The sequence below is a fragment of the Armigeres subalbatus genome, chromosome 2 (assembly GCF_024139115.2).
Source record: "Armigeres subalbatus isolate Guangzhou_Male chromosome 2, GZ_Asu_2, whole genome shotgun sequence".
NCBI lineage: Eukaryota > Metazoa > Arthropoda > Insecta > Diptera > Culicidae > Armigeres > Armigeres subalbatus.
Window position 1 is genome coordinate 155,044,586 of NC_085140.1, and position 20,741 is coordinate 155,065,326.

Here is a 20,741-nt window from a genome sequence, read left to right on the forward strand (position 1 = left end):
CGTTCAAGGTCGGATTGGCCGTAAGACTAAAGGAAGTCGCACTCCGCCCAGACACCTGGCCGACAGGAATACTTTTCCGAGAGTTTGAGGACCTCTCAAAAAACCTATGGATGCCCCGTGTGAACACGTCATATCTCCAGACCCGAACGCCTCCCAGTTTCTGACTCCCACTTCCGGACAGGATCCGGCATGTTGATTGAAAACCACTGCGAAACCGCCCAACGTCCTTCCGTACGATGCCAAATCACCTCTCCTGAAGACTCCGCATCACCCAGACGCACAATAGAAAGCTTGTTGGAAGCCCCTGATCGCCCCAATCCAGTCCCGCTCTCTGTTGCCTCCGATCATCATAGCCGTCTGAGTCCTGAGATTGGTGGTAGAAAAGGGGGCTTCCACCATGCTTGCACAGGCAAGTATTCTTCTGATTGTAGTTCTTCTCTGCGTGACGAATTTTCCTCCACCCAGGACCCAGGACCTCCACCTTCGTTGCCTCATGCTGCTCAAAATTCCCGCACCTCACCCGGTGGTGATTTCCATCGAGATTCGCATTCCTCTCTGCTGGTCCACAACGCAAGTCAACAAGCTTCCATTGGATCTCCAGGACGCCCCATGAAAAGCATTTTGGGAGAATTTCCCGGTTGCTCTAGTTCAGTCGCGCCTGTTGCAGCCAACGTTCTTCGAAGTCGTCCTGGCCCTGAACTTAGATGTAGATCGGGGAGCTCCCAACCTGCTATTGCAGGTAAGTACTCTTACATCCCTGAACCTTCACCGCCTGATGCCATTCAAACTTCTAGAGCCCCGTTTGTGGATTCCAACCTCGTTTGCGTTGACGAAGTGTTGATATATTATCAGAACCCCGGTGGGATGAACTGTGATGTCGAACAATATTTTCTTGCCACGTCCGATGATTGCTACGATGTGATTGTGTTGGCTGAAACCTGGCTCGACTCCCGTAACCTATCTAGTCAGGTCTTTGGGCCTGAATACGAAGTTTTTCGCTGCGACCGTGGCCCCATGAACAGTCGCAAATCAACTGGAGGAGGCGTCCTAATCGCAGTGAATAAAAAACGGAAAGCAAGAGTTATTTACAACGACTTATGGGGATGTGTCAAGCAAGTATGGGTGCGCCTCCAGCTTTCCCATCGTTCGGTGTTCCTGTGTGCACTATACATACCTCCTGATCGTGTTCGCGATGATACACTGATCGAAGCTCACACACAATCAGGCTTGTCAGTGATAGAAATGACTAATGCTTCGGACGAAATCATCATTATCGGCGATTTCAATCTGCCAGGAATTTCGTGGAGTTCCTCCTGCAACGGGTTCCTTCATCATATCTATCACATATCATTCACATCCCTTGCTCTGTTGTGTCCAGTCTCGCGTCGCGTTTTATGTATGTGATATAGTTCTTACGTTAGCACAATCTCTAAAAAATGAGTTCCTTCACATAGATATGGAACGATCTTCATTACACAGTCACGCCTCCAAACTCCTCGATTACTACAGCACAGCCACGTTACGTCAAATCAATCACGTTACCAACGAAAATAATCGCAGCCTGGATCTGTGTTTTGTTAGCGCTCAGGACGCTGCTCCGCTAATTTTGCATGCTCCATCACCCAGCCCATAATCTACAATTTCCATAACGCCGATCATCATAGCATTGCTGAGTTCTTTGCTACATTGGACTGGGTTGACATTTTTGGCGGTTGTGATGCAGAGAATGCGGCATTGACTTTATCGCATATTATTGGACACGTGATTGAAAGACATGTTCCTAAGAAAATCGTCGCTCCTTATAGTTGTCCTTGGCAGACACGTCAGCTTCGTAGAATAAAAACTGCCAAAAGAGCTGCTCTCAAGCGCTATTCCAAACACGGTTCCAAGATTGTTAGCCGACTCTGTTTTTCTCAATATCAGCAAAATATACAGCAAAACTTGAGGACCAGGCCTAAAACGTTCTGGAAGTACATAAATGAACAAAGGAAACAAGCTGGGCTCCCTACAACAATGACTCTGGACGAGGAAGTGGCCTCTACACTCCAATCCATCTGTCAACTATTTGCCGACAAGTTTGTGAGCACCTATTGTAACGAAGTCATCTCTGATGTCACAATCGCTGAGGCTGCTAATAACGTTCCTGCAGTCGGGATCACTTGGGCCACATTTTTCGTAGATGCAGAAATGATCCGTAGAGCTAACTCGCAGTTAAAATCATCCATGAGTCCAGGTCCGGATGGCATTCCGTCTGCGTTCTTGAAAAGGCACATCGAACTTCTGCTCGCTCCCTTTCAATTGATTTTCAACAAATCGCTATCCAGTGGACTTTTTCCGTCCGTGTGGAAAACCGCTACAATGTTTCCCGTGTACAAGAAGGGTGATCGAAAAGATGTCAACAATTATCGCGGCATCTCATCCTTGTGCGCTGCATCCAAATTATTCGAGCTAGTTATAACAGAACCACTCATATCTCACTGTAAGCAACATCTGAGTGCCGATCAACATGGGTTCATCTCAGGCAGATCTACGACCACTAATCTTTTGTGCCTAACTTCGAGCATTACCGACAGCTTTGCACAGAAAGCACAAACGGACGTTGTATACACGGACCTATCTGCAGCTTTCGATAAAATTAACCACGCTATCACGGTTGCGAAATTGGAAAGATTTGGCATTGCTGGTTATCTTTTGCGCTGGTTCCATTCATATCTCACCGGACGGAGACTGTCTGTTACGGTAGGCAATTCTCAGTCCACTGAATTTTTGGCAACCTCAGGCATTCCTCAGGGAAGCCATCTTGGCCCTTTGATATTCCTCTTGTATTTCAACGATGTAAACAATGTGCTTCGAGGACCGCGACTGTCGTATGCGGATGATATGAAGCTCTATGCACTAATTCGGTATATCTCTGACGCAATGGACCTACAACAAGATATTAATTCATTTGCGGCTTGGTGCACATTGAACCGGATGGTTGTTAATCCTAGCAAATGTTCCGTGATCTCTTTCACTCGTGTACATCAGCCAATAATTTACAACTATGAGCTCAATGGAATTGTGATGCAACGTGTGAACTGTATAAAGGATCTTGGTGTTATTCTAGATACGCAGCTAACATTCAAGCATCATGTCTCTTACGTGATCGAGAAGGCTTCTAGAACATTAGGATTCATCTTTCGCGTCGCCAAGGGTTTCACCGATGTTTATTGCTTGTAATCACTATACTGTTCGCTGGTTCGATCTACGCTGGAATATTGTTCCCCTGTATGGCATCCTAATTACCAGAACGGATCAGCAAGAATTGAATCTGTTCAACGCCGCTTCATTCGTTTTGCTCTTCGGTTGCTTCCATGGGGAAACCCATTCCGGTTACCAAGTTATAGCAGCCGTTGTCAATTGATTAATCTTGAAAGCCTACAATTGCGGAGGCACATTGCACGGGCCATGGTCGTTGCTGATACGCTCCAAGGCAGAATCGACTGCCCTGAAATTCTGGAATCAGTAAACTTGAACGTTCGACCTAGGGCACTTGGAAATAAAATAACAGAATGCCGAGGATACCTTTTCTAAGAACTAATTACGGACAGCGTGGAGCATTGGTGGATCTACAACGGGCAGTCAACGATGCACCGCGATGTTGCCCCAGGTTTGATTTTAACCTATTCTGACAGACGATCCGTCGTAATTTAACAAGAACTTATTCTGCGATGTTTCATAATTAACGATGATTTTATTATAATTACTTTTATTAGTATTAATTAGGATAAGCATCATTAGGACCTAAGTTGTCTGTTGATGAATCAAACAATAAAGAACATAGAGTAAAAGTAAGACGAAAGACGATAGCCTAAACTTGCAGATAATAAATAAAAAAAATCGCTTGTGTTTTGTCAAAAAACAAATTGTACTAAGGAAAATGTCCAGTGGAATACTATTATCATTTTAAATTACAAGAACAGGCAGACTTCCAGGCAGTTTTACAAATGCCCTGCCAAGTGAATTTTCAAGGCCTAAAAAATTAAAATAAATCTCGTGTTGTGTTAACTGTTATAATTTCATATCTATTAATTGTAGCAGATAGCTAAACAAAAAGTCATTTGTACCTAACACCTCTCCTGTAGAAATTTATGGATTTTGATTATTTTGTTCAGAAAAATTCGGTTCGCTTGTTACTTGTTACTATCGGAAACTTGATATATTTCTACATCTGATAATATGAGATAGTTCAACAGGACAACATAGAGGGAAAACACCATTTGCTTCCAAAAAATTAATTTGGGTTGTCTACACGGAACCGCGAAAAAATTCACCTTACGGTTCCTTTCACTCAAATCCGCCCTTGCGTGGAAGAAGCCAAAAATAAGTAAAATGCGAAAAAATCCGGTGAGTACTTTGCCTTTACTCCCGTGTTGAATTTTCACCCACTATGAAGTTTCACCAACTCAAATTTATGTTATTTTCACTCACTCGAGACTATGGTGAAAACAACACAAATTTGGCTTCTTCCACGGAACAGCATACGTTGGGTCGATGCAGCTCTCTTTGTTTATAATATCATTCATGAGAGGGAGTGAGAAAACTACCTAATATTGAGTTAAAAATTTATACTTCGTATTCAAAGTTGAGTTCTTTAAACTTTTTTTTAGGTTCTTTATTTTTTCTGTGTAGTCTAGTTGTCGACAGATTTGGGTTGTCTAGTGAGCTTTGGCGTAGGATTTCGAATCCGGTGATAACGAGTTCGATTCGGCCCAGGATGTTTTCAGGTGGGAAACATTTTTGACTCCCTGGACATGGTGTATCCATTGTCCTTGCCACACAAGATATATACTCATGCATTGGCGGGCAGAGATTTTTTCTATTAATCACTGCGGAAATGCTAATAGAATACTTGGAATATCTAATCTAAACAAGGATGTAGCTTAGTTTAACATAGCTAAGACTGACTGTACGTGTCAATGGTTGCTTCCGTTGCTCCGTGACTGGTCAGAACTGGTAATTGCGCTACGATCCAAGTGAATAAAGGTTGGTATTTACTATCTACAGCTCCAGTCAGTTGGGAAAGGAGAGGAATATAAGTGTGTAGTTATTGTTGTTACTAGAGACCGAGAAAACCTCTGCATCCCCACAAAGCCCATTTTTCGTCATTGCAAACAAAAAATAGCGTTGTTGGCAAAACTAGTGTACTGCCAATACCTAGAAATACGACATCGGCGAAGACACCAATTCGACTTGTTCACATTTTCATCCATAAGAAGCAAGCAAAAAGTTCAAGTGCTCCCAGCATTATTTTCACGTCACGTAATGTTAGGCTTTGGTCCGATTCGTGAATTAAAATATTTTTTTTTTCTTTAAGAAGGTTTACTGGCGGGACTCTGAATAGAGTAGAAACCTCTGCACCACCCCCCCCCCCCCTTTGTTACACTATTTGTATGAAACATCTGAAAATTTTGTATGGATCGTCACACTTCGACCAACCCCCTCCCCCTCTAAGCGTTACGTAATTTGTGGACGCTCCCATATCTTCAAAATGGCATATAACATATAATCCATGATCATTTATTCTATCGTATTTCAAATTCCAAAGCCTAAGTTTTGTATTTCGGACCAAAGCCTAAGTTTTGTTACAGATTGATACGAGGCGGTGAGGGGGTTCTTAAAACAACGTTTTTCGCGTTACGTAATATTTGAACAAAATGTACACCTTTTTCCTACACGGAAGAAAAAAAGTACCCAGCGTTGCGTTTTTTTAACTTATCTTTGAGTTATTTTTTCTCTGCTCTGTCATCCACTATTTCTTCTGTTATCAAAAACAAAAGAGCGAAACAATCCAACGACGCCAAACCCCCCCTCGTGGTGACCAGATTTGCTTTTATTCTTGGAGAAAATACCGTGCTGTGCACAGGGGTTGGACAGAATGATCGGGACAGGCAAAATTTTATCAAAATCAAATGACCATAACTCTGTGAATTATTTACCGATTTTTTTGGTACTGCTACTGTTGTACGGGAAAATTCATCTTGTTTTGGAAAACCATGTTCAAATTTATGCTAGAACCGTCGGATACCAGATATATTCCGGATGGTTTGAGAGCATGTCAAAAATGCTATTTTTTACTCGCTGCCAAAGTAATCGGTTAGGGTCTGAGGGAAGGGTTTTCCGTTAAAAAAGCACGTGGTAGCACTCTCTGAGAGAGAAAATTGCCCAATTCAGTCCGCCAGAATGACGCTGTCAGTGTCGCCAAAATGCGGTGTCGCGTTATGCAGTTTACAATTGCTTGAGAATTTGCCGTAAACGGAGAACAAAAGGAATTGGCAACAATGCGGAAGAAATTTATCACTCATGCAGTTGTTCGGCGAGAGAACAGCAGCAGCGCCGACCAATCACGCAATGAGAACATCAAAATAAACAAACTCCAGCTGGTTTTGGAAAATGAAAACATGAGCCGTTTCTAGAGCAACATTAGAAAATATCGTGAGAAGATTTCTGTACAAGGTTTCCACAAAAGCTTTGAAAAGAATTTGGGTGATAACAGTGATGCTGGTGCAAATAAGCCAAATAAGACAAATAAGACAAATATAACAAATAAGACAAATTAGACAAATAAGACAAATAATACAAATAACATAGATAAGACTAAGAAGCAAAATAAAAAAAGTTCCTCCAGGAATTCCTTCGTAAGTTCCTCCAGGAATTCCTCGAAAGTTCCCCCAGGAATTCCTTCGGAAGTTCTTCGAAGAATTTTTTCGGAAGTTCCTCCAGGAATTCTTTCGGAAGTTCCTCCAGGAATTCTTTCGGAAGTTCCTCCAGGAATTCCTTCGGAAGATGCTCCAGGAATTCCTTCGGAAGTTCCTCCAGGAATTCCTTCGGAAGTTCCTCCAGGAATTCCTTCGGAAGTTCCTTTCAGAAATTCCTTCGGAAGTTCGTCCAGGCGGAGGAATTCCCGGAGGAACTTCCGGCGGAATTCCCGGAGGAACTTCCGGAGGAATTCCCGGAGAAACTTCCGGAGGAATTCCCGGAGAAACTTCCGAAAGAATTCCTGGAGGAACTTATGAAGGAACTCCTGGAGGAACTTCCGAAGGTATTCCTGGAGGAACTTCCAATGGAATTCCTGCAGGAACTTCGGATGGAATTCCTGGAGGAACTTCCGAGGAATTCCTGGAGGAACTTCCGAAGGAATTCCTGGAGGAACTTATGAAGAAATTCCTGGAGAAATTTCCTAAGGAATTCCTGGAGGAACTTCCAAAGGAATTCCTGGAGGAACTTATGAAGGAATTCCTAGAGAAATTTCCGAAGGAATTCCTGGAGGAACTTCCGAAAAAATTCCTGGAGGAACTTTCGAAGGAATTCCTGGAAGAACTTCCGAATGAATTCCTGAAGGAACTTCCGGAGGAATTCCTGGAAAAACTTTCCTAAGGAATTCCTGAAGGAACTTCCGAAGGAATTCCTGGAAGAACTTCTTTAGGAATTCCTGGAGGAACTTCCTTAGGACTTCCAGGAGGAACTTTCGAAGGAATTCCTGGAGGAACTTCCGAAGGAATTTGTCTTGTTTGTTTAATTTGGCTTATTTGTTTGATTTGTCTTATTTATTTTCAATTGTTTATCTCATCTCATTCCTATATTTGATTTCAATTTATATATTTGGTATCCTCGTGTTCACAAATAGGAATACGCTTTTTTCTAGTGTCACGCTAGATACAAAGTTGACGGACTTTCTATCGCTCTCATCGCTCCTTTCCTGCCGTGCGCCACAAGAAAATATGCTGTTGGCTGCTCTCCCGAAATGGTAACTTTTGTATGAAATTTAAAAAACTTGGTTGAAGTAAAAAGAGCTTCCTGCAAAATTTATTGCGGTCACATATACTTTTTATTACATCAAAATGATCGTTGGAAAAATTCAAAACTTTTGTCAGTTGGGTTTTGCGAAATTCGGTTCCTTTGTGCTTCAAATCATCGGAGAGAGGTACTGAGAAGCGAAAATTTCAGTTCTACAATAGTTCAGTATTTAGAGCTTAATTCAAATTTGGGAAATAGTAGGTCCATGAATTTTTGCAGGAACATTCCTTGATAAATTTCAAAGAGATTGTCAGTTGGGATAAGCGAAATTCGTTTCCAATTCCGAGTTATAGACATTTTAGTACGAAAATAGCGCTCTACCGCGAGAGAGCTTCCCTCAGACCTTAATAATTCCCAGAATTATGATCGTTTGAATTTTGCCTGTCCCGGTAATTCAATTCAACCCATTTAAGTACAACTAATTTCAGTGAGCTCTGCCACCAGATCGGTATGATGTGTGCTGCTAGAGAGAATTCCTCTCTCATAAATTCTGGAGACTGCTTGGAAGGACGAGATCCCGGTCGAGCTTCTCAAACACGGAAGTGAGCAGCTGAATTAATCAATCCATCACATTATTCAGAAAATATGGGAGCATGAAGAACTGCCTGCCGGCTGGTTGTATGGCCTCATATGCCCAATCTATAAGAAAGGGCACAGACTAGAGTGTGCCAATTACAGAGGGATTACCCTTCTGAACTCGGTGCACAAAATCCTGTCGCGTATCCTGTTTAACAGACTGAGATCGCTCGAGGAGTCCTTCGTCGGCGAATACCACACACTCAGTTCAGCTCAGATCAGTTTAGCCTGCGGATGATCCTTGATAAATTCCGGGAGTACAACTTGCAGACTCACCATCTGTTCATTGATTTCAAAGTAGCGTACGATTCAGTGAAGAGAAACGAGATGTGGCAGATAATATCCGCACATGGTTTTCCGGCGAAACTGATTAGACTGATACGTGCAACGCTGGATGGCTCGAAATCAAGTATTAGGATTGCAGACGAAGTATCAACCTCGTTTGTGACCTTAAACGGATTGAAGCTGGGTGATGCACTTTCGAATTTATTATTCAACATTGCACTCGAAGGCGCTATTAGGCGACCTGGCGTGCAGAGGAACGGCACTATCATCACACGGTCACATGTGCTCCTGGGCTTTGCGGACGACATCAACCTTATTGGAATCGATCGCAGAGCAGTAGTGGAGACTTTTGCCCCAAAGAGACGGCGAGGATAGGCTTAACCATTAACTCTACCAAGACAAAGTTTGATGGGGATGTGTTTGAAGTTGTTGACTTATTTACCTTGGAATGCTTGTGACATGTGACAATGACGTTTCCCGTGAAGTGAAAAGACGTGTTAATGCTGCGAATATGGCCTTTTACGGATTACGTAACCAGCTTAGGTCCCGCAACATGCAGACGGAAACGAAATTTGCTCTATACAAAACTCTGATTCTACCAGTGGCCCTTTATGGACATGAAGCATGGACATTAAAAGAGGCGGACCGGAGAGCTTTCGGGGTTTTCGAGCGAAAAGTGCTGCGTACAATACTCGGAGGGAAACTAGAAAATGGTGTGTGGCGCAGACGCATGAATCATGAGCTGTATCAAGTATACAAAGAAGAAAATATTGTGAATCGTATAAAATACGGCAGACTTCAGCGGGCTTCACTTACTGCGAATGTCGGAAGAAAGAATAGCAAAAACAACATTAAACAAAAAACCAGATAGGGGCCGGCGACTTCGTGGAAGGCCACGAACACGCAGGCTGCACGCGGTGGAATCGGACCTGGGGACCCTGAACGTTCGGGGTAACTGGAAGAACATCGCCCAAGACCGGCGATTATGGAGCTCTACAATACGCCCGGCATAGGTGTATCGACACTGTAGCCAACCAGGTATTCAGGTAGGTAAATTCTGGAGAATTATGCATCAGCTATTCTGAGGATTTACACCTTCTTTAATTTTGAAGAAATGAATTTAGAATTCTCAAAGATCCTCGAAGATTATTTGGAACGTTCTTTCAAGAATCATGGGAAATCACACTTCCAAGGGTTCAGGGCAATTTCTCCTGCAAACATTTTGAGGAATTCCTATCCAAGAAGTTCAGAAAGATCCTTCTTCAGGAATAGGGAGGATCACCCCAGCCAAGATATTCTAAACAATTCCTCTATTAAGAAACGATAATAACTACCCGGAGCGAAACGTTGTCAGTAGATTGAGATTATTAGTTTTGGTCTTCATCTTTGAATTTGATCATCGAGCCCAGATGGAAATCAAAGGCGCCCATATGGTATGTAATTACGTCCCCTACTGGGAAATTGCCGCCTCACAGCTTGGTGTTCAGTGTGCCGATATCGATAAATCCGATATTTATCGGGTCTAATTTATCGATACGATATTTCAGAATCCGATATTATCGATAAAACATAGCCGATATCGTTTGTTTTAGATTTAGAATGACTAAGGGGACTTAGCCCTCCCTAGAAAAAAAATAGCCCCCCAGGATTGGAAAGATTAGTTAGCAGTGATATCAATTTTTAACATATAGCATAATGAATTACTGAAAGAGTTTGAAGACAAAAGTGTTATCTCGTATATTCACCCTATCATAATGTAATGAGTTGTGGAAGACAAATGAGCTCGTTTTTAATTTTTGAGAAAGATTTCCTGCTTCGAAATCATTCGATGATTAATTCGCTTTACGCCTTGAGGGAATAAGGATCTTTGCAAACTTTCTTCAAATGATTTCTCGAATTTGTGAGAATGTTAGATAAGTTGGTATGACAAATTTTGCTTAAAATATGTTTGTATATAACTATGTTTGCACTATTATAGACATGTTATTAAAATAACGACCAAATAAATGTCGTCAAAATAGCCAACAGGTTACAAGCTCGTATTGCGAACATAGCATATGGCACGCATTATACGTCTTACACAGTGCACTCTGTGTTTCTCCTTTGGCGTTTTAATATGAAATCATTTTCACAATATATACGTTTGCGTGCGTTTTGACAGTTTTATCATGGGAAAACTATCAAAACTAACGCAAATGAATCCATTGTGTTTGGTCCATTAACTAAAAAATGTAAATAATTATATCTTTAATGGATTCACCAATTAGGATTTTGTTTACGTGTTTATATAGAATACTCTTTGTTTTGCCTTTGATCTTTTGAGGATTTTTCCCCAAATATCTGTCCTTTCTTTTTCCTTGCATAAATACTGTTTGCTTGTTATTTGTTTGTATACTAGTTTCATCAACAGGGACAGCATTTCTTGCAACATGTAGGATAAAAAGTATAAAAATCGACTTACCTCACGCTTTCAGCAGTCTGACACACACGATAGCCATATATCCACAGCCCGATCGTCGCTTTTTAATCCGAAAAACTGTCGCTCCAGTAAGTGGAAGTGAGCGGAGCTACGCATTTGAAAAGATCTCGGCCGGTACCGACCGGCGTTGGTTCCAGTTTTTTCTTCTTCTCCGCGCTTCCCGCTTGAGCTTTCTGCCGCTTGAGACGTTCTTCGTGTTCCTTGCGTTTTTGGATCTCCTTGAGTCGCTGTTGTTGTTTTTTCTGCTCCTTTGCCTTCAGCTTCTCCTCCCGTTTCTTTTCGTCCTGCGTGTGTCGCTCCAAATGATTCGATAAATAGACCTTCGACTTGAATGTTTTCTCGCACTTTGTACAAGGGAACAGATCTCCTTTGTGGGATTGCAAATGCTCTTTAAGTTCAACACCGGTGTTGAATGTTTCATCACACTTGGTGCAGTCGTGGGTTTTGCGTGTTCTGATGGGCTTATCGTCCTCACTGTCCGATGAGCTGGGATCGGGTGCTTCAATGTAAACCACATTTGCGAGTCCCGGAGATCGACTGTTCTTTGGCGGACGACCACGACGACGGGGAGTATCTACAACAGGGGTTGCAATTTTTGATGATGATGCTTTGGCTGCTGCTGCAGCTTTTGGGCTATAACCGGGCTGACGCCCTCGTCTTCGTTTTACTGGTGGTTCAGGGGCTGATACAGGTTCACTTCTTGTTCGACGTCCACGTCGCTTCGGAGTTTTCTTTTTCTTGCCTGAAGGCGCAAAACTGTCGTCTGATGTTACCGGTTCTGATTCAACTTCTGATTGAGAAACTTTATACTCATCGTCGTCCTGGGGCTCTTCATCATTCTCGTCTTCATCCGACATGGGGCAGTTAACGATTACAAAATCCGTAGTTCGCCTAGATTTGTAACTTCGTTTTAATGTTTGTCGTAACTCCTTATCTGTTTTTTCACAGGTTGTCTTGAATTCGAATGCTATTCGGACTTTATCAACACAACTTTTGCAGATCTTATGCGGAAGGTGGTCACGTTCTGCTATGCGAACATTGGTACAAATCTTCATAATTAAATCACAAATTCGAACTGATGTGTCGAATTCAAAAATATCGCTCAGTTCCTCTTTCGATTGACACACCCGACAAATTTCCAAATCGGCAGGAGTTCCATCCTTACGGCGAACTTTAACCTTATCAGTTTCATCCTTTACTTCCTCTTTTATTTCTTCTTTCTTTTCTTCTGCGGCTGCTTCATCTACATTGTCTTCTTTAGTCACTTCATCTGCCTTTTCAACTTCCTCTTTCACCTCCTCAGACACTTGTTTTTCTTCCTCTAAGTGCTCTTCTTCCATGGTCTCCTGTTGACCATTTGTTTCAATCGCCGGTTCTTCGGTAGCCGGTTCTTCTGGCTGATGATTTTCCTCAAGTGTCTCAGCTTGGGCATCATGATTTTCAACTGGTGCCGGTTCCTCCATTGCAACCGGAAATTCCTGTTCTGGTGCTTGATAAACTACTTGTTCAGTGTTTAGGCAGGGAGCTTCAGTCGTGACGTTATTAGTAATTATAGTTTCTCGCTCCTGATACTGATTTTCTTTCAGTGCGTCGAAATACTGAACTTGTTCTTGTTGTTGATATTGATACTGCACTGTTTGGTTTTGCAGTTGTGTAATTTCACTTATCTGACCACTGTACACAATGTTCCCGTATGAATTGTTCATCGTGCCATAATTGTCCATCACCTGAAAATATATTTGAGCACTGTTTTACAAGTGAAAATCACCAGGGACCCTCATAAATATGCGAACGATTACAACGAAAATTGTACGCGAAGCTTCTTCTTTTTCCGACCCAGCAAAAATGAAAGTGACGCCTATGCGGTGTACTTAATTTTCCACAGCTTAATTGATTCCCAAAAGATAATTAACAACTTTCTGGTGTAGACCGCCACTTTATCCAACTTTTCAGACTGATTACATGCACTGAGACACAGATTATCACCCCGAAAATATCTTTTATTCGGGACAGCGTGGAAACAAAACACTGAACACTCGGAAATTTTCGACCGCCATGTTGGAATCAGAGATGCGATGCGAACGAGCCAAAAAGAAATTACGCAGCGCTGCCAGAAGTGAAAGGAAGATAAAATGCTTTGTCTGCCCGGGTAGGTAACTAAAAATGTCAAAATCAATATTTTTTCTACCCATAAATGTATTGGAATAATGGGCAATCTCTGGGATAGATATTGAAGTAGTCATCCGACAATAGGAAAAAATAATCTATATTACTGTCGTATTGCCGCCATTATTATCCAATTTGAATTCCAGATGGTGATTGGCCTTTTTGTTTCCTACTGAATAGAATCTCATATGTGTGGTGGTGATACTGCTCATGCTCAGAGCAAACCGTGACGTCATTCGGAGCTGTGTGAAAACCGTAGCAGAAAACGATGGAAGGAAATATTTCAAAGCAATACGTCTGAATCAAACAACTGCGAACGTTCAATCGCTAGTGTATTAAATACCAATTTGAAGGAAATAATTTTCTGGCTCGGCAATGCTACGTTTTGACAGGGCAAGTGAATTGAACAACTCAGTTGAATTCAATTGACTTGCCAAAAGTTGAACATGTTCAACTTTCTTTTCGTTCAAGTGAATTGAATTAAGGTGTTTACACGTTCAGTTCGCGTTCGATTCATGCGACTTGATTAATTCATTTGCCTTGTCTAAACCTAAACGTAGGGTCTGTCTCATTTGGAAAATTAAACGGATATTAAACTTAAAAGCAACATTTATATAACTACTAGTCGACCCGGCAGACGTTGTCCTGCATAGTAGGCGAAAATGCGCGTTCTGAGCTGCCCATGCGAAATATCTTAATAATAGTTTTTCATAATTTCTTCACCCTTACTCGTGATTTTCTCATGAGAAAATATCATATAAACCCGTCGGAAACGACAACGGATATATTTGCTTAAGGAATGTAGAAAATCTATCCAGCCGTTTTCGAGTTATGCGGATACGAACACAGACCATTTCATTTTTATTATATAGATCGAATAACCATATAGCAAGATTACTTTTGACAGATATCGAATCATTTTTCATCGATGTCTTTTTGGAATTGCTGGGTAGCACCAGCCATTCTTATGACCGGGTGATTTTCTAATCTTCGAACTGTCACTTTTAAGTTTGATTCTCCAAATGAGACAGACCCTTATGGAACGTACACACGGTCAAGCAGTTTGACCAACATTGACTCCACCTCTCGTTTATTCAAACATCCATCAAGTTTTACCAACAGCGCCACAAACAATCAATTTATTCGACCAAAAATATCACACACGAACGACCGAAGCGCCAACTTGAGCACCAACCATCAAAAAATATATGGGGGTTTGTGCAACTTTACTACAAATGCTCATACATGCTCGGCGAACCTCGACTCCGCCCCCTACAATTCAAACCAAAATCAAACCGTTTTATTTTTTTCCAACCGAGCCGCCAACTGTCAAATGGTTGTTCGAACAACTTCACACACGTTCAAACAAAGCAGCAACCAAAGCGTTTTCTTGGGGGCGGAGTCAATGTTCGTCAAACTGCTTGACTGGTAAACGCGACGAGCGATGCGACGCGACTCACATAAAAGAATAACAATCATTATCAACAGGCTGTCAAATGGCACTGTCGCGTCGCGTTTACTCTGGCTTGCCCCTTAGGCTTTGGTCCGGTTAGCGAATTCAAATTTAAGGGTCTGTCTCATTTGGAGAATTAAACTTAAAAGTGACAGTTTTTTAAATTAAAAATCACTCGGCCATTAGAATGGCTGGTGCTACCAGCAATCCCAATAAGACATCGATGCAAAATGATTCGATATCTGTCAAAATTAATCTTGCTACTACTAGCCAAATAAAATATTTCTCATGATTTTTGTTTTACGAAGACTTTATTAAATCCTTATGAAAATGAATTAGCTAATTCGTGAATTGGATATACAGTGAACGTTCGCTAATTGGGTTTTTTCTAGTTGGGGCGCTTTTTAGTTGGGGGTTCGCTAGTTGGGGCGAAACCCAATTAAAAAGCAGCTAAACGTCAGATCGTGATGTCAAAAACGCGTTGACGTTTTGTTTCCGTGTTTGGCGGGATCGATATTTTCTGGCGCGTAAAATTTTTTTTTGTTCAATGCAAAAAGTAAACAACATTGACGCTTGTCAAACCGCCCCAATTAGCGAACGGCATTCGCTAGTTGGGGTGAGGTCGTGCCCCAATTAGCGAACGATCACTGTACTTGTATTGTGCTCAGACATCATGCACGCGTACGAAAAAGGATGACTGCAACGACTGCTACGCGCACATAAAATTTAGCGCGCGCGAGTCTCACGAAGCTTGTGTACCTCACATTAACATTGGTGAGTCGCATTGAGACATCTCAATGCGATCAGCTCATGCGCTGTTTGCCATGGCAAACCTTTGCAAACAACGGCGGAGGTGCGTAAAACAGCTTGGACGGGAAATTTTCATTCAATAATACCGTCGCCTAAGTAACGCTAGCTATGCATTCCTAGCGCATGAGATGAGTCTCATGAGACGTACATTGAGACACGCTCACTCAGTTGATTTATGTGCGCGCTAGTTTCTCTTGTCGCACTGAATCTGTGCAGCTTTTGCAGCTCATAGCACACTGTCTCATCCATGTATACACGAGAATTAAGAGACTCTGCAATGATATTGATTTGTCAATTAAATAAGGGTACCCATCGATCGCATTGAGATGTCTCAATGCGACTCACCAATGTTAATGTGAGGTACACAAGCTTCGTGAGACTCGCGCGCGCTAAATTTTATGTGCGCGTAGCAGTCGTTGCTCAATCTCATCCTTTTTTGTACGCGTGCATGATGTCTGTATCATTGTAGTTGTCCCCTAAGATTTTGTTTTTGTCTATACCTCTTTACCTTGCAGTCCTGGGCTGGCTCACATCTATCCCTCCAGTCCCTATCCATTTTGTTAATGACGTTTTTATGCAGTTTTCAGGGCTGGTAGCGACCGAAGCCACTCAAAATAGTGACTTTAGTGACCAAAGCTGACGAAAAAAGGGACCAAATAGTGACTTTCAGTTGCAGAAAAAGTGACCAAATAGTGACTTCCAATTTCAGTTGCAAGTTCGATGAGACGAAATCAAGCGTTTTTGGGTCGAAGGAGAATATTTTTTTCGTAATTTGTGGCGGAAAACATCTATCACTCACCACTCTTTTCTCTTAGAACGAGCTCAGAAGAAAAAATCCTACTCGGTAACTTTTATCTACTCAGTGACTAAGTTAAATTATTGCCCTATCTTCTAACCCCACGGGAATTTTACTCAATATCAGTGAAAAGCAGGACAACTTAAAACTATGAGTAGTCTGCAAGCAAATCAAATGTTTACGCCACTGGAAGTGATCGAAATATGGTTATCACTCTGTTCTTCTTTCCTGAAAATTATTTCTCGGCGAATATCTGTGTGAATGAGCATTCTCTGCTCGTGAGAATAAGTGAAAATTACGATCATTGGATTAGCTGCCTACTTAAGAACGAGGCAGAGAACTCTAACGATTTGTCATAGGTGCCACGGATGTTTTTGGAATTTTTAGTGCGACAGGAACAGTAGGATCGTTTTGGTAGAAAACGATACAAAAATAAAGAAGATTCATGTACAACGAGCCTGGGATTGAACGCTCGACCTCCTGCTTGTAATGAGGACCATGCTCTCTAAATTTTTAAATATTTTTACTTATTTTTTTCAATTTATAAAATACGCAGATTTTCCGACTTGATGTGCGTATTCATAAACGATTTTTGCTATGGAATTCGACAGCGCATGCAATCTTCAAAATCTACTCAATAAATATTTGTTTAGAGCAAACCCTTCATTACATCTGTCAAAATCTACAAAAAAGCCGCTTGAGAACAAATTATATTTTATTGAATTTTTTAGACAAATTTTTAAATGGATGCCTAATGAGGGATAAAGTCTTATGGATTTGTGCTGTGAAAAAAATGATAGCATTTGGTCATTATAATTATAAGTTGTTATAATTTTGCGTGGCCACTAAAATTATTTTCTGGAGGAACAAAACACAGTAAATAATAGAGTAAATAAGATTGTCAATTTAAAAAATAATTCGCTACATAACGATCATAGAGGATCAATTATAAAAACTGTGACATAAAACACCTTCAATTAGCTACTGGTGAAATGCCAATAGGAGCAGCGAATTAAATTAAATGGCTGGCGATGTTTCAGAGTGATCATTTTTCCAAGATCCGTAATTTCATTTCCGCCATAAACAAAACATCTTCCGATGGATACATAAAGCTTTATAAAAAAATCTTAGTCAATAGTTTCAAAATAGTTGACAATAGTGACTTGACTACTACTACTACTACTACTACTACTACTACTACTACTACTACTACTACTACTACTACTACTACTACTACTACTACTACTACTACTACTACTACTACTACTACTACTACTACTACTACTACTATTACTATCACTACTAATATTACTACTATTACTTACTACTACTACTACATTACTACTACTACTTATTATTACTATCATATCATTACTATCATTACCACCACCACCACCACCACCACCACCACCACCACCACCACCACCACCACCACCACCACCATCACCACCACCACCACCACCACCACCACCACCACCACCACCACCACCACCACCACCACCATCATCACCATCACCACCATCATCACCACCACCACCACCACCACCACCACCACCACCACCACCACCACCACCACCACCACCACCACCACCACCACCACCACCACCACCACCACCACCACCACCACCACCACCACCACCACCACCACCACCACCACCACCACCACCACCACCACCACCACCACCACCACCACCACCACCACCACCACCACCACCACCACCACCACCACCACCACCACCACCACCACCACCACCACCACCACCACCACCACCACCACCACCACCACCACCACCACCACCACCACCACCACCACCACCACCACCACCACCACCACCACCACCACCACCACCACCACCACCACCACCACCACCACCACCACCACCACCACCACCACCACCACCACCACCACCACCACCACCACCACCACCACCACCACCACCACCACCACCACCACCACCACCACCACCACCACCACCACCACCACCACCACCACCACCACCACCACCACCACCACCACCACCACCACCACCACCACCACCACCACCACCACCACCACCACCACCACCACCACCACCACCACCACCACCACCACCACCACCACCACCACCACCACCACCACCACCACCACCACCACCACCACCACCACCACCACCACCAATCACCACCACCACCACCACCACCACCACCACCACCACCACCACCACCACCACCACCACCACCACCACCACCACCACCACCACCACCACCACCACCACCACCACCACCACCACCACCACCACCACCACCACCACCACCACCACCACCACCACCACCACCACCACCACCACCACCACCACCACCACCACCACCACCACTACTACTACTACTACTACTACTACTACTACTACTACTACTACTACTACTACTACTACTACTACTACTACTACTACTACTACTACTACTACTACTACTACTACTACTACTACTACTACTACTACTACTACTGGGGGCAGCAGGGACTTTGTCCAAGGGCTTGACGACCCCTCCCCATGGCCACTGCGAGTTAGACCGGGACCATCGTCCCTAACCCCTAATCCCAAGGCGTTAAGCGACCCGTGCCGAGGGGATGCATGGCCAGGGGGTCGACCGAAGGCGTGCCAGCTAAGACGGTGGTGCCAAAGTCTACCCAGACTGAGGCTCAAGTATTTGCGGGTACGTCGGGGGTGACTGCTCCAACGGAGCAGACACAAAAACAGGGGAGACAGTCTCCAGGGGATGAGCTCCCTGGGGGCCGCTCCAAAACGCGGAGGGTTACTACCCCGAACAAGGGTAGTGGGGCTGGGAAGCTGAACCCCGGTCAGGTACCTCCAAAACCGGGGGAGGAAGGACCTGGAAAGGTCCGTCCACTCAGAAAAGACGGTGGTAAGGGGTTACGGCAGGCTGAAAGTTCTCAGCCGCCCCAGACCAGGGAAATAGAGGGGAATGACGCCTCCTGGACCCTGGTCAAGAACAAGAGGAAACCGAAGACGTCAAGGGCCGAAAAGAAGGCCCAGGCGAATGAGGGTAGCAAGAAGTCTAGGGTAGGCGCCAATCGCTCCAGGGGCGATGCCCTAGTCATCACGGCGGACGAGGCTAAGTACTCGGATGTTTTGAAGGCGATGAGGAGTGACGTCAAGCTCGGTGAACTCGGCGCCGACGTACGTCGAATAAGACGTACCCGGATGGGCGAGATGATACTCGAGCTGAAGCGGGGCGTCTCGCAAAAGGGCGCCGCCTACAAGAAGTTGGCGGAGGAGGTCCTAGGCGAGACGGTCAAGGTGAGGGCACTCACGACGGAGGTGAATCTAGGGGTTAAAGACCTGGACGAGATCACTGAAGTCGAAGAGCTCGTCACGGCACTGCGGCGACAGTGTGAAGTGGAGACGCCCACCGCAGCCGTTCGGCTACGGAAAGGTCCGGCAGGGACGCAGGTAGCATTGGTTCGGCTATCTGCAGCGGACGCCTCCAAGGTAGTCAAGTTAGGGAGCGTCAAGGTGGGATGGTCGGTATGCCCTGTGCGCATATACGAGCAACCCGAAGTTTGCTTCAAGTGCCTGGAACCGGGGCACAAGCAATGGGACTGCAAAGGCCCTGACAGAAGCAATCTCTGCCGACGCTGCGGATTGGAGGACATAAGGCACAATGCTGCACGAACCCTCCCAATTGTTTGATTTGTTCCAGCAAAGCTGTGAACAGCAAGCACCCCATGGCATCCCCCATGGCTCGATGTGCCCGGCGTTTAAGCGTGCTGCAAAATCAAAGTGCAGGTAAAGCAGCTGGCTTGCTCGGCTTCACCCGAGTGTTTGGTGTGCGCAGGTTTAGAGGAAACGGCGGATCACGTGTTGTTCGTGTGCTCACGTTTTCGCGCAATGCGTGACCACATGCTTGCCACATGTGGTCTGGACACTACCCGGACAACCTAGTTCGGAGGATGTGTAAAGACGAAGTTGGCTGGAACGCCGTTTTATCGGCTATCGCCCAAATCGTCTCGGAGCTACACAGAAGGTGGCGCGTGGACTCAAGGATGGCTAGTTCAGGCGCAAATAAGAGGTGGTCGAAGGGATCGGAGTCGGCTTCATGGGTCATACCGGTGGTCATGCTCTGTGGTCGAACTCGATCCTTTTATCGAACAAGTGGCCGCGCGAAGAACAACATGGTATCGTCGCTTTCACGGCGTCGGTCAACCGGGCGGGTTCCGAGCCCGAGGACGGAAAGGGGTCCTCGTCAAGGCTGGGGCAGGCGTAGGCCTCGCGTCGGCAAGTCCCTCTGTGTGCTGGCGAATAGGCCCTATCGCAGAAAGGTCAATTTGGGGTGCACGCGGC

The 20,741-nt window shown here is 43.9% G+C and overlaps 3 protein-coding genes across 5 annotated transcripts in view; 1 reads left to right on the plus strand and 2 right to left on the minus strand.

Moving 5' to 3' along the window:
• The window catches only part of LOC134211050 (G-protein coupled receptor dmsr-1), a 454,370-nt gene that overhangs the window by 87,815 nt on the left and 345,814 nt on the right, over window positions 1-20,741 (minus strand). The gene's annotated exons all lie outside the window — the stretch shown is intronic.
• Window positions 1-20,741, minus strand: part of LOC134211048 (gelsolin-related protein of 125 kDa) — a 33,705-nt gene that overhangs the window by 2,706 nt on the left and 10,258 nt on the right. Inside the window, exons 1-2 of one of the 3 annotated variants that reach the window (XM_062687609.1) lie at window positions 13,093-13,229; window positions 11,159-12,903 (exon numbers count right to left, since the gene is read on the minus strand). In XM_062687609.1, the coding sequence (XP_062543593.1) occupies window positions 11,221-12,900 (1,680 nt within the window). In that variant the 5' untranslated portion in view covers window positions 12,901-12,903; window positions 13,093-13,229 and the 3' untranslated portion in view covers window positions 11,159-11,220. Of the gene's footprint in view, window positions 1-11,158; window positions 13,230-20,741 lie in introns of those variants that run through there. The other 2 variants (XM_062687608.1, XM_062687610.1) reach the window with 2 other exon arrangements.
• The window catches only part of LOC134211051 (chitotriosidase-1-like), a 49,898-nt gene continuing 42,361 nt past the window's right edge, over window positions 13,205-20,741 (plus strand). The window contains exon 1 of the mRNA XM_062687614.1: window positions 13,205-13,325. Coding sequence (XP_062543598.1) covers window positions 13,232-13,325 — 94 coding nt within the window. The 5' untranslated portion in view covers window positions 13,205-13,231. The remainder of the gene's footprint in view (window positions 13,326-20,741) is intronic.